We start from the raw sequence: 18,389 nt of genomic DNA on the forward strand, positions 1-18,389 counted from the left end.
GCTGAGCTAGAGCAACAGCTGCTCGGGACTGGGCGGGGGGTGGGAATTCAACTGCCGGGTACCAGAGCAGGGCATGGGCTGCCTGGGACCGCTGGTGGAGGAAAGGGATGCTCTGGAACATGTGTGTGTGCCCATGCATCCACTTGGCACCTGATCCCCACAGACATAGAGCACACAGAATAAAGCCAGGGATGTGTCTGCGTGCGCGTGCACACACACACACACACACACACACACACACACACACACACACACACACACACATGCAGTCATGGCCTGTCAGGTCTTCCTTCAGATATCTCTCTATCGCTTAAGCTACCACTGAGGCCACTGTCCACTTGAAAGCTGTGAGCCAGTGCCTCAGGAGTCTGTGGCTCAGTGGTGTTCTGGGACGTGGGCTGGATGTACAGTGTATGCTGAGGGTGCCAAGGGCTAGGCTCCATGGCAGTGGCCTTGACCGCACTCGACAGACAGACTCAAGATGGGACCACATTCTTAGCCAGTTACAAGCCTGACTGGTGCTGAACTCGACAGGGGGAGTGGCATGATATACAGAATCAGACTTGAGTTTCAGTCCTGGCCCCACTGCCAAGGTCACTGAGCCCCTCTGAGCCTACATCCCTTTCTCAGAGATAAGCGGGATAGTGGCTCCCTGAGCTGTTGAATGGAGCAAAGGGAAGGATGCGTCATGGGCTCAACGGCCAACTCCACAGCCTGTCTCCTCTGACCCTTCCCCCGGCTCCAGAGAGAACAGTTGCATCCGCCTGGATCTAGTCACCCAGGCCTGCCCCCGCCTCGGGGCATTCTCAGTCTCATAACAGCATCTTCCATCAACCCAGGGGCTGGGAATTTTGTTCCCAGATTGAGGACAGGGCTTCTTTCTTCCCGCTGGACATAACAAGGATCCCTATAGCCTGGATTCCGGCTGCACCCACTGAGAATAAAGTCTGCCCCCAGGAGACAGGAGCAGAACCACAGGAGGGACCTGGATCCCACTGCCAAGGGTTCTCTGCCACCCACCTGCAGATGCATCCTGGTTGATGTGTGTGTGTTAAACGTTCAGCCTGACACTGCCATCTGCAAGCACTGCTCATGGCAACTGTGGAACTGGCTGAGAGCTGGTTTCCTGGCAACTCCGCATCCCACCAAGGAGGCTGCCCTGGAGGTCAAGGCCAAGCATTCCTGCTGTGGGGCCTGAATGAGTCAGCTTGGGCTGAAGCAACAAAATACCGCAGGCTGGGAGGCTTCAATAGCGGAAATTGATTGTCTCACAGCTGGGCAGGTTGGGAGTCTAAAAATCAAGGTGTCGGCAGGGTTGATTCCTTCTGAGAGATGTAAGGGAAGGATCGGCTGTTGCAAATTGTTGGCATTCATTCCTTGACTTGGAGATTTCTGCCTGGTATGGGTGTATCCTGAGCTCCTCTTTTCCAAGGATGCATCACCTTACATTAGGGGATCCTTTTGCTGCTCTTAATGATTGCACAGTGGTCCTTTCCCCGAGCAAGTTCACAGTTTGCAGTACCGAATGTCAGAACTTTAGTGTAAGAATCTTGAGGAGGCAGGTGCCATACCCATTCAGCAGGTGCAGGTGCGTGAGTGTGTGCGTGCTGAGAAGGGCGTCCCACCTCCTGGGCCTCACCCCACTGACCACCCTCCAGGCGGTGGCTGGTGCCGTTGTCATGCATCACAAGCTGTGTTTCTGCTTGGGTGTTGTTTTCAAGTTTGAGAGTTCTGAGGACTGGCTGCCGACCCACAAGGCTGCCCTGGCAGCTGGCTTACTGACTTGCTGCCACTCAGCTGAGTTTGCACAAAACTCCTGGAACCCGTAGATGTCGTTTGTATGCAGGAGTCCTGGATGCAGTCTGAACCATGTTTGCCACCACGAGGATGGCATTGGGTGGGTTGCAGTGCAGGACTTGATTTTTGATTGGCACTGCCAGACATGGGGTTGGCACTGTGGTACAGCAGGTGAAAACACGGCCTGTGATGCTGGCATCCCATATTGCAGTGACAGTTCAAGTTTTGACTTCTCTGTTTCTGATCCAGCTCCATGTTGATGCACCTGGGAAAGCAGAGGAGGATGGCTTGAGTGTTTTGAGTCCCTGACTCCCACTTGGGAAAATTGGATTGACTTTCAGGCTCTTGGCTTCAGCCTGGCCTAGCTCTGGCCAGTGCAACTATTTGGAAAGCGAACCAGCAGCTATCTCCCTCTCTCTCTCTCTCTGCCTTCCCAGTAAATAAATAAATATTTTTAAAAGTTTTATTTATTTGAAAAGCAGAGTTACACACACACACACACAGATGTCTTCTATCAGCTGGTTCACTTCAGTGGTCACAACTGGGCCCATCCAAAGCCAGGAGACAGCAGCTCCTCCAGTTCTCCCATGTGGGTGCAGGGGTCCAGGCACTTGAGCTATCCATCACTGCTTTCCTAGGCACAGTAGTAGGGAGCTGGATTGGAAATGGAGCAGCTGAGACTTGAACCAGCACCTTTATAGGATGCTGGTGCTACAGGCTGCAGCTTAGCACACTGTGCCACGGCACTAGCCCCAATAAATAAATCTCTAAAAATATAACTGCGTGTGTATTTGTCAGGAAATTTTAAGCTAGAGGTTCAGGTTTCCAAATTAGAAGCTCTGAATCTACTACTGAAAATCTTGAGGTAGGTCATTTAAAAAAAATAATTTCCATCATTGAAGTGTCAGCTTGCTGTTTCGATGGGGGAGAGGGGCTGCTTCAGTCAGGTGTTCCCTGAAGACCAGTGAGCAGCTGCTTTGGGCCCATCGTAAGAGAGTGTTTCCCTCTGTGTCATCCTTCTTTTCAGCAACCCTGAAAATCGCCAGGGCTCCAGGGACCCGTCATGTGGTCAGTCAACAGGTGGTCCCCAACACAGGCATGGAACCCATGGGGATGCATTCTGCTTGAAGATGCTCCCTGTTGGCTGGGGGTTGCTCGTCTGCAAGCCTGGCCCCCTTGTTGCAGCCTGGCAGACAGATGTTACAGGGCACCATGGTTGACAGAGCTTCTGTCTGCGTCCTTGAGACTGAAGGATGGGATCCAGCAGGAGTCAGGAAAGTAGGAACCAAGTGGCAAGTTCAGGAGCTGCTGGGTGAGATTCACCGTAAGCCCTTTGGAGGGAGGCATGCCTGGCTGCAGAGGGGCAAACACCCTGCAGAGAGTGAGTGGCCCGGGACCCTTAGCCCACAGGCTTGCATGGAGCTCGGCCATCCACCCTTAACAGACAGCCCTGCAGTGTCAGCACAGCAAGCATCTGCTTACCACTCAGGAAACCAAAGCTCAGACACCTAGCTGAAGATGGCCAGGGTCCTCCACTTGCTGAGTAGCAGGCAGGCAGGCAGAGTGCCACTCTTTCTTCCTTATACTGTATGTACGTATGAAGAGAGCCTTGGGGTCCTGGACTACAGCAGAGGGTGCCTCACCTAGCCTGGGCCCTTGGAGGTTTTCAAGCAGGGCGGTGCCTAGCAATGCCACCCAGGCCCCTTGCAGAGGAGGGGAGCTGTCCAGGCCACTGGTGCTGAATCCAAACTGCACCACTGGTCTGGCACCTGCCAGGAGGCTGAGTCTGCAATTGAATGGGGGTGGGGTGAGTAGATGTAAGGATTGAGGGTGGGCCAAAATTCCTCAGCATCCTGTGAGGACAGTGAAGGTATTTCAGGGAGCCAGTGGCATGGGGAGACTTAGGAACAAGGATATCAGCTGGAGGAGACATAGGGAGAGTTTCATAAAGGAAGCAGACTTTTGTCTCGTTAGCACTCTAGGTCACTTCAAACACTGTCCCCAGACTGTGGCCGGAGAGAAATATATTTCTCCACAGAGCATCCAAGATAGGCCCAGGAGAGTTGATGTTTCTGCCCTGTGCTTGGTCGTGGAGCCTCGAAGAGACCTGTGTGTTCAGAGGAGCGTTCCAGGAAAACTGAAAAAGAGTAGGATGATCTCATGGCTTAGAGTAGCCAGCCTGCCTCCAGAGGGCATGGCCATGCACGTCTTCTGTATAGTCCCATGGAGGCAGCTGCTGGACTCTACAGCATTGCAACAAAAGCACCTTCCTAGCCCTGAGGTGCCAGGCCGCCCCCTGCCCTTTGCTGCCTTCTTACTGGTTCTGGCTTTGCTCACCACTGTTCACCTGAGCACAGAGCCAGGGCACTATTAACACACAAAGGCAAGTTCTCAAGGGCCTCCTTGTGCCAGCCACAGGGAGAGGGATTCCCTGGAAGGAAGCCAAACTGCCTTTGCCTTTGTCTCCTCCTCGGGAGTCTCTGGATTGCTGATTTGCAGCTTGGAGGCAGTCACCCCCTGCCAGGGGCCAGGGCACGCAGGGTTTACTCACACACTCCTTCTGTCTGTATTATACCCCAACTTTCAATTTTGAGGAGTAAATATGCAATTTCTTCTTCCCTGTAATTTTCCCTGCTGTGGCTATGGATGTCAGAGCAGCTGGAAAATGTGAATAGCTCAGTGCTTTCTAAAAGTAAAAGCAGGCTGGCCCTGCAGCTTTCATGCCTCCCTGGCTGCTCTTAGCAGGGTCCAGTGGCTCTGCTGGGTGGAGCTGCTCTCCAGGCTGTACTTTCAGGGGAACCCTTAACCCAAATAATCCGTGTCCCCCCGCCTTCTGTCGGCATGAGATAATGGTCCAGGAGTGCGTGTGTGCCAGTGAGTGCATGCACGTGTGTGTACGCATGCGTGCACGTCGCAGGAATGGGCCAGGAGGAGCGGGAGCTGAGTGCATTTGCTTACACAGCCAAACTTGGCATGTTTCTCTGGAGACTTCCACACCTCCGCATCTCGGTAACTGAAGGTCAGGACGGTCTGATCTAAGCTTTTGTTTAGAAGAGCACTGATGGGGGCGGAGAGGCAGAGCTTGAGTTGCTGGGATCTGGGAGGGCTGTTGTTTGCTGCATCACCTCGGCTGTGTCTCATCTTCCCAGGTCTTTGACCGTCTCTGCTGGGGCCTGGGCCTTCTCAGCAAGGGCGTGAGGTCAGCAGCCAGCTCCAGCTCTCAGATCCTCCTGGTTTTGCCTCTGCTGCACCCCACTGCCTGTTCTGAGATCACCCCCTTCCCTGGGCAGCTGACTTTCAGCCATGCAGTGCAGTAAGAAGGCAAGGCCCAGCCACCTCTGCCTGCTGCGGGACCTGATTGGCCCCTCCCACTCCCAGAACACCTCCATCTTGTCCTGTGTCGCTACTGGACTTCCCTCTCCTGCCCACTGTCGCTTCTTCCCTTTTCCCTCTTACAGGTGTGGGTGCTTCGTAAATGGCTTCCACTCCTACCCTAGACTCAGTCTCAGCCTCTTCTTCAGAGAACCAAACCCGTGACAAGTCAGAATAATAATTTTCACTTCAAGAGACTATTATGTGAAAGCTAAATGGGACGTTTCTATTGTATCCCAGGTAGCCTTGAGCAGGAACAGAGCAGAAGAAATCTCTTTTCCTTCCTCGAGGAACTGTGACTCGAAATCCCATTTCAGGCCAGAAACGGGTGTTTCTAGCGGGCGCTCTGTCATAGGGGTTTGGAAATAACCCAGCAAGGGGAAGCTGTCCTGGCAGTCCCTGCCACAGCCAACTCCGCTCCTGGCCAAGAATTCTAGAGGCAGCTCTGTCCCCAGAAAGTTCATGATCCATGGATCCCGTCAGCCTCGTTCAAAGTTCCTCACTGAAAAGAAATTGGGCGTGCAAATACTCCTCTATCATAATCACCACGTATCCACAGGGTAATTCATAAAAAAGCAGGGAAGATACTGCAACTCAATATTGTTTTAGTCCAAATCAATATTAATAATTGTTTGCATTTTTAAAGTGCAATTTGCAATTGAACAATGCACAGGGATCAACCATTAGTTGCTAGCCCATCAAATTTCCTTTTTAAAGGCATAGTCCCTTAACTTTTAAGCGTTTCTTAGATAACAGGGGATGGCATTAATCCATGAAAATGGTTATCTATTATTTACAGACACCACATTAAAATGTGCTTCTGTTAGGTGAGAGTGGAAAAATTTGTAAATTCTAAGTTCTTGATTTCTTTTTTAATGAAACTTTTTGTTTTGAGACCATCCTGTGCATGCACAAAGGGTCATATGAAGCAAGGCAGAGAAATCTCATGTGTGTTTTAGGTTGTTCCACTAACAGTCACGGCAGACCAAGCTGTCACTCAGACTCCCAACTGGGACCCTAACATGGATGTGGATGAGAAAGAGGAGGATATGTCCCTCGCCATAGGATCCCCTGGTTCCCTGCTCAGGGAAAACGGCTGTGGCTACATGGGGACAGTTGGGCCCAGTGTAGTTCGCACACAGAGGAACTGGTGCCCTATGTGGGAAGCAGCCCCTGATGGGATGCATTAGGGTCAGGTCTCATGGACCTGACTGTGTGTCAGAAAGAACCTCAGAGCTGAATTGGACACATGCACCAAGGCCCTTGATCCCTCCAGGCCTGGGCAGTCCTGGAAGGAATGAGATCAGCGGGGACTGTCTGGCCCAAGGGGAACACAGAAACCCACAGAACCCCTGGATACCCATCTCACTGTGGGTCAGTACTCTGGGGGCAGAATTCCAGGGCAGGAGCAGCCCCTGGGACACAGCATGGCATGACCCAAATTCACATGGAAAGACTCCTTTGTCACAGCACCACATGCCCTGCAGGTGATACTTTCTGTTTTCAGGCCATCTTTCTCAATACTGGAGCTGCAAGGGAGCTGGGAACTCAGCTACAGCGCATATCCTGAATGAGAGTGGATGCTGAGATCTAGAAAATCGGGGACCGAGAATCAGGCCAGGAACCCAGCATGAATCCTGCAATGCTTTGTTCAGGCAGCCTTCATTGACTTGCTTTACTGCGGTTAAATAAACTCCACGTTAAAGTTGTCAGTTGAACCATGTTTAGGCATCCAGTCCAATGGCCGATCCAAGGATGAGGAAATCCTTCAAAGGTTCGTTGGCTGATATTGTCCACCTCAGAGTTTCCATTCGCCTAAATATTTGCTGTCAATGCTTGATTGGGGTAGCTAAACAATTTGTCCTCTGCCATGGTACCAGATGTCCTCTTCAGGTTCCACTTGACTACCATTTTCTCCATGTGCATCTGGGCATGCTGTCCACTGCTCCATCTAAACCACTGAGGGGGCCCAGTTCTGACACATGGTCAGACCATAGATCCTGCGATTCTCCCCATTGTTGGAGTTCTGAATCTAGGGGTTCAGCTGGGGGGATCCCCACAGAAACCTCCTCTGAGGTGATTGCAGACCTAACTCTTGTGTGTGCTTGCCAGTGCAGGGTCTGGCTCAGTCTGTCACCCACATCAGCCCACACACATACACTGGTAGTTGCAAATGCTGGATCAATTCTCTTTCTAGCCCCGTCTCTTATGTGAACCAATGGATGCTGGACTGCCCACCACACACTCGGCCCACATGTACACCAGCAGGAACTACAGCCCAGTCAGAGAAACCCCCAGTTATCCCCACAGAGCCCGCTTCCAGCCCTGGTCCCTGTGCTTGCCAATATGTGCAGCAGACTGGTCCAGTCAGTCCCACATCCCATTAAGCTCTCATATTCATCATTGGACATTGAAGCTTATCTCAAACCAATTGACTTCACTATCTAACCCACACTCATGCCTGCAAGTGCCACCGCCTGTCCCCAGCTCAGGTTTTCATGCTCACCAGTGGGAGTTGTAGTCCATCTGAAAGGTGGCCACAGTTTGCCTACCGGCACAGTGAATGCTGGATTCTAGCTCAGCCTGGCACACCTAGACCCAGGCCACATCCATGCCATGGGACACTGCAGTCATGCTCATCCCAGATCGCTGCCCCCATTCCGGCTCTCGCACTCACTGATGGGAACCACAATCCAGCTGTGGCATCTCCTTAGTTCCCCCAAGCAGGCCTATTTCCAGCCACAGATCTTGCACATGCCAGTGGTTGCTGTGACCCAGCTTGGCATAGCCAATTCCCCATCCTGGCCTTTGCCATCAGGTGCTGCAGCCTGGCCTGTCCCAGCCGACCCCCAGTCCCAATTCTCACCAGTAGGTGCTGCAGCCTAGCCCTACCCAGGCTGCTCCCATCCCTGGTCCATGCAAACCAGTAGGTGTGATAGTGTGGCCCAGCATGCCTTGCACTCCAGCCTGGCTCCTGCACATGCCAGTGAGTTAAGGTTTGACCCAACCCTGCCCAGTCCACCCCCCATCCAGAACCAACCCAGATAGTTGCTGAGGGATGGAACTACATTGCCTGTTCTGACCGACATCCAGGCCTGAATCACATGCTCACCAACAGGAGCAACGGCCCACCAGGGGAGTTTCCCAAGTTCCCCCACCAGGTCCATTCCCAGATCCAGAACTCACATGTGCCAGTGGGTGCTAGCTCCTTACCAAGCATAGTCTTCCCCCTCTGTCTTGGCCTTTGTGTGAGCTATTGGACGTTGTGTCCTGGCCCACCCATACCCTCTTCTTGGGTGCACCTGCAGGTACTACAACCTGGACCATCCCTGCCTGTCCCCAGTTCCAGCACCTATGAGTGTCGGAGGGTTCCATGGTCATGCCTAGCTCAGCCCTTCAGTACCTCAGCTCTTGAGCATACCAACAGAAATTGCAGTTCCACAGGGGTAGGCCCACATATCCTCCACATAGTCTGGCTGCAGACCCGATTCTCTAACGTGCTGGTTAGTGTCATGACCCTGCCTAACATTACCTGTCCCCTGTTTCAGCTCTCACTGATCTAGCCCTGCCAGCCTAGCTTTAATGTGTGCTCATGAGTGGTGGATGACGGTGAACCCTACTAACTAGCCCAGCTCAGGTCTCCCACGTGGGTTGGTGCATCTGTCTGACCCATAAAGGTCTTCCAGCTTCCTGCCTCCAAACTGCCTCATCTCAGCACCCCCCACTTAGTTGCAAGTACAGTGGCCTTTTTGATGGAAGTAGCTCAAAAGTCATTCCTCATCTGCGACATACTCCCTCAGCGGTCCTCCCTCTCACACATCCCCTTACCCCTTTCCCTGATCCATCCGCAGTTCCTTCTCCTGGAAGCACATGGATTCCCCAGCCCAGCCTTCTGGATCTTAGACTTCCAGAGCACAGTCTTCCGGTGGAATAGTGTGCTGGCCTGGACCTCTGCCTGCCCACTAGGGTCCCAAGCTCCTGGCTCATTTGCTGACCTGGGACCTTACCCCTCAACACACCCAAGATCCAGGCTCATTCAGAGTTCCCCAAGCACACCATGCCAGCGTGCTAATCTAGGGCTTTTCCCTCCCCTCCTCCCACCCCATCTGGAACCAAGCACATGGGGAAATCCCCAGGCTTGCTCCACCTGCCTGAACGTAACCCCTAAGTCCCCACCGGCCCCAACCTCTCAGCCCCTGCAAGCTCACCGCACAGAGAAGCGACAGGCACAGAAAGACCTTCAAGTTTGGCATATGTCAATGGGCACCCAGAGTTAGAGTGCACATTTATCTTTTTAAGATTTTTTTTTAATTTGAAAGGCAGATTTACAGAGGTAAGGAGATACAGAGAAGAAGATTCTCCATCCACTGATTCACTCCTCAAGCAGCCACAATAGCCAGAGCTGAGCCGATCCAGAGCCAGGAGCCAGGAGCTCCCTCGGGGTCTCCCACACAGGTGCAGGGTTCAAAGGCCTTGGACCATCCTTACCACTTTCCCAGGCCACAAACAGGGAGTTGGATGGGAAGTGAAGCAGCTGGGACACGAACCAGCGTCTGTATGGGATCCCGGTGCATGCAAGGCGAGGACTTTAGTCACTGAACCATTGTGCCAGGCCCTGCACATTTAACTTGAAGGGAGTGTTAGTCTTCCAGCCTGTGACCTGGGCTCTGTTGTGTCCTCATGGAGAGTGTGGTTTGGGTGTCTCCGTACCAGGTTTGATCAAGTCTCCAACTGGGAATGTCACTTCCGCACCTCTTCTGCTCCCAGGGGGTTGTGTTGCTCTGGGAGCCTGGTTCTCACCTCGATTTGATCAAAACAGACATGTGACTTCCTGAGACATAAATGACCTTTTAAAAATTCTGTGTCCATGGAGTGCCTCCTTCCAGACGGCTCCATTCTCGCCCATCTATTAGCCCGCTCGGTCCACATGCAGCAGTAGTTATCGACCCACCATGACTGTGCCAGGCTTCGTGCTGAGGGCTGGGCATGCAGAGAGGTGGTGAGGCCCACACACTGCTCTGCTCAGGGATCTGAGTCTGCACGCGCTGGGGGAGACACCCATCAGTGCTCAGTTGAGTTGGCCCTCCAGACTCCTCCACAGCAAGGGGAGGGAGAGAAAATGGCTTTTGCCCTTACTCTGCCCCGCTGGAGTAAAATGCCCTTGGTACTAAGATGTTCTGGGCAGAGATGACAGTTCTAGTCCTAGCCATAAAGGGCCTATGGCGCTTGGTCGAGGCTCTCAGGACCGTCTGGTCAACACCACGCACTAACAGGTACCCTTGGCCTCCTGCGATGGTGGAGGCTGGGCCGCAGAATTGCTAGTGGACAAGGCCTGGAGGCCACAGGAGCCCAATGTACACCTTGGCTTCCACCTTCAATTCCTTTCTCCTCCCTGCAGTCAGCCAAGGGAGATGGGAGGGAGCCCCACCTTGTAACCAGGGAGTGAGTGGTGGGTGAGTTGTCTCCCACTCCTCCCCACTCCAACCCTGGGAAGTGGATGCAGTTGCAGTGGCCTGGAGCTATTAGGAACCAGGTCAGCACCTGAACTCCCCCCCACCCTGCCCTATCTTCCCTACCCCCATTCCCAGACCCAGCAGTTGGGGTGGGGCAGGAGCAGAACTGAGCTAGCAGCCCCCTCCACCACCAAATCCGAGCATTTGCAGCCGTCCATCACCCTCACAGAACAGCACAACTTTATGCCTATGCATAAAAGCTGGAGGGACTCGTCCTGGAGTTCGTCGCCACTGCCGTAAGAGCAGTTTTAATTAGCTGCAGGATTTTAATGAGCTGAAATCAAGAAAAGCCCATCTCCGAAGTAAGCGGGAACAGCACACAGGCAAGAAGTAGTCTGACAAAACAGATGGAGGCGGTGCTCTCAGGGGACTGGGCCATGCGCTCTGCCCAGCAAGGAGCAGATGACAGGGGCAGCTGGGGGGGGTGGTCAGCCACCAATGCCCGGAGCCTGCGGCAATGGGGACAGAGCGTACTGCCAGGTCCCCTCTGCACCACAGCAGAAGGCGCGGTCCCGGGTTCAAGGTGATGGCAGTGCCTGTCTCCATTCTCCTCAAGTTGCCATAGCAGCCTGTCTCCTGGTTGTTTCTCCTGGAGCCTCCGCCAGCAGGGAGGTCATTGTTCACTCCTGCCCGTGTGAAGAGGAGAGAGGCACACAGAGAACACTCTCAGGCCCTGGGCTCCTGACCACATGGGTGTACCCAGGTCACTGCCTGGAGTGGGGTGCAGAGGCAGAGGATGCCCCTGGGTGCGTGGGGGATGTCCAGGCCTTGGAGCAGCTGTAGCCCAGTGTGTCCTTGGAGCCATCCGGGTGTCTGCTTGCCCGCCGGCCAGTCCGTCGACACAGGAGGTGCATGTTTTGGCCGAGTTCCCACGTCCTTGCTTGTGCCTTGAAATCAATTTCCCCAAAGAGACACAATTTTAAGTCAAATAAATAAGGAAATGGGAGGAATCGTTGGCCTTGCCCTGAGCCCCTGAAAGTGTTTACAAGATTAATTTGTGGATCTGTTGGTGGTTTTTTTTTTTTCTCTCTCTCTGAGAGTAAAAACTGGTGATGCCATTGAGACCTTGGGGAGAGAGCTCCCCACGGGGACTGCAAATGACCGGGAGGCCAGGAGCTCCTGGGAGCGGAAACAGGCTGCTTATTTTTCTTGCATGAGCCCCACTCCCAGCTGCGTGAATTTCTTGTTTGTCAGTCTTGGAACAGAGAGAAGGAGGGAGCCATGGACAACATGCAGAATGAAGGCGGGCCTGTCCCTGTGGGAGCTCAAACTTATGAATGTATTTGCAGTCCCACCTCCCACCCTCCCTCTGCCCCTAGCCTAGCCAGGGACAGGTTACAGCAGCCACTTCTAGGGAGCTATTCAACTCCCTGTGAGGGAGACAGCTGGCCTTTGAACCCCATGACCTGAACAATAGCACAGACTTTGAAGACAAAGACCCTCTTGGAACTAGGGGGGCAGCAGAAATGTGGGTGCTGTGGAGCATTCTGTGAGCTGATGCTGACTTCCCACCAAGCCCTGTGTTGTGGGTGAGAGTTTCCCACGAATCCAGGGGACCCAGCCACACTGGCCAGGCGGATAGGCCGGCCCACTTCTGATAGCCGTTTATTTCTGGAGCAGAGTCGGCTGGTCAGATGGTCCCCGGAGAGACAGAGCCAGGGCTGGGGGGAGACATGCAGAGCTCCAACACCAGCCTCGCTTGGCGGTGGATGGGACTCAATTGCTCTCTTGGGAGCCTGCAGAGAGGAGGGTTTTGGAAAAGGACAATTGCACACAACAGATGCTCCCGCTGCTTTGCTGGGGCAAGGTCAGCCTGAGTTCTCTTCTCCACCAGCCTGGGGCAGCCGGGGGGCAGATTTTATTCCCCGCCCCCAGGCAGATGGGCAGCCAGAGCACCAGCTACTAAACAAAACTGGAGTGATAATCCCACGTGCTTTATGGGGAAGCCCTTCCTCAGCCAATTTAGCGGCTGGCTGAGTGCACCAGCCATGAATTTGTCCTCTCTTCTCTCCCTTGCTCCCTTACTGTTTTGACGTTGAAAGTCACCACTACTCCTTGTTCAGGTTAGCCTCCTGGGGTCTGACTCAGGAGGCCGCAATGGCCTCAGGAAGTGAGCCTCTACTGTGGCTGGCATTGTCACAGGCCAGTGACAGCTTCTTTGCTGTGGGTGGCTATCAGCTCTGTGTGCAAGTGTGTGAGTTGATGGCCAGAGTGTATACAGGCATGTGTGTGTGTGCAGGTGCTCACTAGGGTGTGCCCAGACATGCATGCACATGTACGCATGTGGGGGTGCTGCATGGGGATCCGTGCAGGTGCCAGGTGGGGTGCCTGTGTGAGTGTGCCCAGCAGCAGCTGCCTCTCCAGAGAGGCCTTGAACCACCTCCCTGCTCCCCCGCCAGGAGTCCGGTCCTCACTGTGCCTGTGCATCATGTCCTTTCCACTCTTCTAACTCCTGTCTGAGACAGCTGGCTACCCCACGGGGTTCAGCCTGCTGCTGTGAGGGCCTGGGAGAAGGTCAGGGAGACCAGACGGCTCTGCTCGTCCTTCCCACAAAGCTACGGCATGGCTGCTGGCAGCTGATGGAGCAGACCCTGCGTGCAAGGCCCATGGTTGCTGGGGAGGGGCTCAGGAGGCTTGAACAGCAAGCCCGTCCTTTGGTGAGGCCTGGAGGCTGTACTGCCAGCCCCCCAGAAGAGTCCCATGAGGGAAGGGCCCTGAAGTTTAAGGTCACGTGGCTAGGGAGGGCAGGATTGACCCTGGTTGGTGGTGGGAGGCAGCTGCCTTTCTTGGTAGAAGCCAGCTGGATGCTGCCTCCCGTGCATAAAAGCCAGGGAGGTCGTGGGAACCACCTGTGCGTCGCAGTCCAGGGAGCTGAGCGCCCGGCGCGGAGAGGCCCGAGGCAGGTTAATTAAAGTTAACTGAGTGAAAAAATAATTACAGAGACTGCAGAGAGGAGAAACCCAAACCTGCAATTTACACTCAGCAGCTCTGGAGCTTTGCTGAGAAGCCAGAGCCAGAGCCAGGTGGGGGAGGGGTGGTCCCTCAGGCTGGACCAGCCACTGCTGTGGCCACCATGTCAGGGATGCCTGATCAGGGAATTATCCTGCAGCCGCGCAGCATGGCTGGCCTGGCCTGCCACCACCCATCTGCCTGAGGTCTCAGAGCCGCTGCTGGTCTCACTGCCCATGGCATTACTTTGTGACAGGGTAGGGAAGTTGCCTTCAGGCTCCTTGGGTGAAAGGATGGAGGGAGGCGTGTCCCGTAGCCTGGGCCACATGTTGGCTTGAGGAAGTGCCTGCACGGACCCCATCCTCAACACCTGCCTCTTCCAGTCACACTCACTCCCAACTCCCTCCTACAGTTCATGACCTTGGAGTGCTTCTGGGTTGAGCCGCAGCCCTGCCTAGGGTTATCAGGCATTCTTCCTCTGCCTTACAGGAGGAACTACAGTGAGGACAAGCCACATAGACACACCCTGAGTGTGCAGCGAGTGTCCATCAACAGGGGTGGGAGCGAGGTCAGCGCCCATCCCCTGAGCCGCCAAACCTGGTGTCAGCCTGTCCCATCTCTGCTCTCCCAGCAAACGATTTGGGAAGTGGGGATAGCCATGATCTAGCCAGAACTTCAGTGGTAGATTCCATGGGGCCTTAGTCCCCACCAGCCCATGTAGTCTGCCAGGGAGAACAGCTCTGTCTGGTGCTGGGCTGCCCAGGCTGGGCCTGGCAGCTTAGTTTCATAGCCTCCCACTCCATGGAAACCACATCCCCAGCACATTGCAGAGAGGCGTTAGAAAGGTGTAGAGCCAAGGGGGTCCCTGTCTTTCCAGCCAGTTGCTGGCGATGGGGAACTGGATTCGGGCCTCGAGTTAGGTCCATGCCTGGGGAGCCACATGTTCATCTGGAGGTCCAGGGAGGCTGGGGTTCAGATCCCACTGGGGGTCTCAGGCTCCCAACTGGACACCCTCAGAGGCCACGACCAGAGCCTGTGTTTCCATGTGGTTTCTGGTTCTGCCAGGGTGTAGGAGGACCCGAGGGAGAAGCTGGGCTCATGACCACAAGCTGCAGGGGGTTTCCTTAGGCCTCCCTAAACAGAGATGCCTAGGTAAGCTCCAAAGGGACCCCACAATTCTTGGGGTTACCCGCTGGGATGCCCTAACTCTCACCCTCTGCCCTGCAGACTTCGGCCTGATGGACGCCTGGTGTGGATGATGAAGGAAGAAGGGGCCTCCCGCGCCCCAGAGGTGACCCCATCGTGTTCCCTTGAAGACCCAGCAAGCCAGCACCATGCGGCTGGCCTGCATGTTCTCATCCGTGCTGCTGTTTGGCGCCGCCGGCCTCCTGCTCTTCATCAGCCTGCAGGACCCCACAGAGTTCGCGCCCCAACAGGTGCCAGGTGAGGCCTCGCCCTGAGCAACGCCCCCTACTCCAACCCCTCCAAGGCACAGACCTCCACAGCTGCCTTGGCAAGCCGTGGATTGGGGCACCAGAGGAAGTGCCCTGGCTTCTCCCTGCTGTCTCAATATGGAAAGGCTGTGTCTGGTGTCAGACCACCAGTGCCAAGGCTCTGACCTCTGACCTGTGACCTGCAGCTCGCACATAGCAATGAGTGTCCCTCTTAAGGGTGATGACCACACTGCCCATCTTTCTAGCCAGTGGTGGCCTTCAGTGAAACTCAGATTTAAGGAGGGTTCTGCCATCTGTAGAGATTTCTTTGTCATGGGATATGAGAGGGGGAGTACTTTTTTTCAAGTGTATATCCGTCAGGTTATGTTCAATCTTGCTACCTGGTTCTGGGGACCCTTATGGATTGGGATAGCAGTACCCACTGCTTACCCAGAGAGGAAAGAAAATTAGGGTCTCCAGGCCCCCACAATATCAGCAATGGGTCCTGGCAGGAAGGTGATATGACTCCTCTTGTAAGATCTGAACACACAGACCCACGCATTCACCCCCCCCCCCCAGGCTTGCTCAGTGTTGTGAACTCAAGGCAGGATGGAGCGGCAGTGGCGGACAGAGGAGAAGTCAGGTGGTGTGGCTTCTTGTGCCACCCCTGCCTGCAGCTCCTAGCAAGGGAGCTGGGCACACAGCCTCAGGGTGCCAGCCAGAGGGAGGGGTTCCCCAGGCTGCACCCTCCACCCCAGCCACACCGCAGCTCTCTCCGGCTCATACTCTTAGCAGAGCTGCACCTGCTCCCCACAGATCCTCCCCTCATATTTCCCTTCTGCAGACAGAGGGCCCTAAGCCCACATGAAGGGCCTGGGCACCAGGGGTAAGGCAGAAGGAAGGAGCGCAAGGAGGCCAGAGCCCAGCCCAGGCGCCGGCAGCCGCTGCTATCGGCCCTGTGTAGGGCAGGCCAAAGAAGAAGTTGTTTCTTTCATCACAGAATGTGAAAGAGAGAGACAACCTGGGGCCTTTGGGAGGTGGCAGACGAATCGCCGATGCTGACGCACGCCTGGCCAGACCCCCACAGCCAGCGGCTGGCGGAAGCAGGTCTGGCTGTTCCTGTTCTGAAGCAAGCTGCTCTGCAGGGACCTTGCAGCTTCTTATGAGCCTAGAATAGCCGATGACAACGCAGCGGCAGAACAAGGATCCAGTAGCGTCATCATTGCTCCTCTCATTACCTGCGTGGAGGCCAGCTTGGGCCACAGGATGCCCAAACCTGCCTGTTGGGACTAGTACTGCCCATCGTTAGTGCACACCATGTTGGGGGTGTGGGATGGGCTCAGGGGCACACACCAGAGCAGGGAATACAGGTGCCCAGTGTCAACTTTTCTGTGGGACGAGCATGAGTGTGATCTGCCGTTTGCTTGGCATGATGTCCTAAGTCATCAGCGATATCCTCCAGGACCAAGCCGTTGTGTCCCCGGAATTGCTAGTGTGGGGGCAAAGAGCTCCTTTCTGCGGGTAGAAACTGGCACTGCCCTGCACAGCTGTCCAAGTGCACCTGGGTGGGGGTCCCAGGTGGGGTGGGGGCCCACAGGATTTTAGGGGGATGGGGGAGCTGGGAGTTTCAGCCTGGCAGGGTGGATAGCACGGGGTAAAGCTGAAGATAGAGTCCCCCTTCATCTGGGAGACCAGGGGCATTGCCAGGGACTCACTCAAGCTCTGATCTTGCTTCGGTGCCAGCAGCAGGACCACCCTTGCCACAGGACAGGTGGTAGACACCCTTGCCGCTCTACACCTCCCTTATCAAACACAGTTATAAAACTTTAAGTAATGCTTTTGTTACTTTCGCTGAACAAAGTGCTCCTGACACAAGCTGTTTGTGTTGATTTGTTACTATTCATTTATTCTTTCCCAGTGCTTCTCACAGCCGCCTAATTGTGATTCGGTACCAAGAAAGCAATATCAAAGTAATTTTCCACAACATTAGTTACAATTTTCTTCTGATCTTTGGAGTGAAACAATCCCATCCTGTTGGCTTCTCTGAGCATATAAACCTTGATTACATTTATCTGTTGGAAACTGGTGCTTACAAAGTGTCTGTGTCCAGTTTCACGGCTGAGTGGTCCCAGGGGCACCCCCAACACGCGGCTGCCTCTCCCCACCCATGGAGTTCTGTCCACGAGAAATGCGGACATGGGATCCGGCCAGATCATGCAGGGGTCTCATCGACAAAAGAAACTCCACAGGATGGTGTAAACTTTTAGGGGACATAGAGTTCTTTGGGATATGCTGTGAGGAGGCAGGCAGAGAATGGGCAGGTGGAAAAGCAGGAACAAGGTGCAGAAGCCCCTGTGAGCTGCTTGAGGGCTCCCCGGGGGCTGGTGTCTTTCTCATCTGTCGCCTGTAGCTACAGGATATCAACAGCACCTGAGCATCTCTTGGAGCCAGGAGCCAGCTTCGCCTGCCCGTACATCACGGGCAGTTCCGTGGGGTTGGCAGAGTTTGTAAAATGATCCTATTTTTGAAAAGATTTATTCATTTATTTAAAGGAGAGAGAGAGAGAGAGATCTTCCATCTTCTGGTTCACTCCACAACTAGCCACAACGGCTGGAGCTGAACCAAACTGAAGCCAGGAGGGTACAGAGTGCCCAAGGACTTGAGTCATCCTCTTTAGCTGTCTCAGGCCATAAGCAGAGAACTGGATCAGAAGTAAAGCAGCCAGGACCTGAACCGCCACCCGTATGGGATGTTGGTGCCACGGCAGAAGCTCAACCCACCATGCCATAATGCTGACCCCAAATGATCATATTTGGTAAAAACTCTTGCAAAGTGGGTGTTTGGCACAGTGCTCTAGTTGCTGCTTGGGTCATCCAGGTCCCGTGTCTGAGTGCCTGGGTTGAGTTCTGGTTACATCTTGCTGTATGCTTCCCATTTAGTTCCTGCCTCCTGTGTGCCTTGGGAAGCAGCTCAAGTGTTTGGGTCCCTGTTTTCCATGTGGGAGACCCTGATGGAGTTCCCAGGCCCTTGAGTGGAGGAAATCAGCAGTTGGAAGATTCTCTCTCTGTCTGTCTCTCTCTTTCTTTCTGCCTCTCTGTCTTTCAAGTAAAATAAAAATGAATAGTCTTATCTCTTTTTAAAAATATTTTTGCTATCTTTGAAGTCATACTTGCTAAGTTCAGATGCTCAGAGAAATTGCCTACCTAGTCACGATCATTCTCCCATCTCCAGTAGCATCATGGTCTGAGCCAGGACACCTGCCCTCAAGAAACTCACTTCTTTTCCAAGCAGATGCATCTGTCTCTTCTCCTAGTGGACTCAGAGT

The 18,389-nt window shown here is 54.2% G+C and overlaps 1 protein-coding gene across 2 annotated transcripts in view; it reads left to right on the forward strand.

Moving 5' to 3' along the window:
* CHST8 (carbohydrate sulfotransferase 8) overlaps positions 1-18,389 on the forward strand; it is a 115,065-nt gene that overhangs the window by 40,888 nt on the left and 55,788 nt on the right. For both annotated transcript variants that reach the window (XM_004595016.2, XM_058674381.1), the window contains exon 2: positions 14,859-15,074. In XM_004595016.2, the coding sequence (XP_004595073.2) occupies positions 14,966-15,074 (109 nt within the window). In that variant the 5' untranslated portion in view covers positions 14,859-14,965. The remainder of the gene's footprint in view (positions 1-14,858; positions 15,075-18,389) is intronic.

The sequence above is a fragment of the Ochotona princeps genome, chromosome 16 (assembly GCF_030435755.1).
Source record: "Ochotona princeps isolate mOchPri1 chromosome 16, mOchPri1.hap1, whole genome shotgun sequence".
Taxonomy (NCBI): Eukaryota; Metazoa; Chordata; class Mammalia; order Lagomorpha; family Ochotonidae; genus Ochotona; species Ochotona princeps.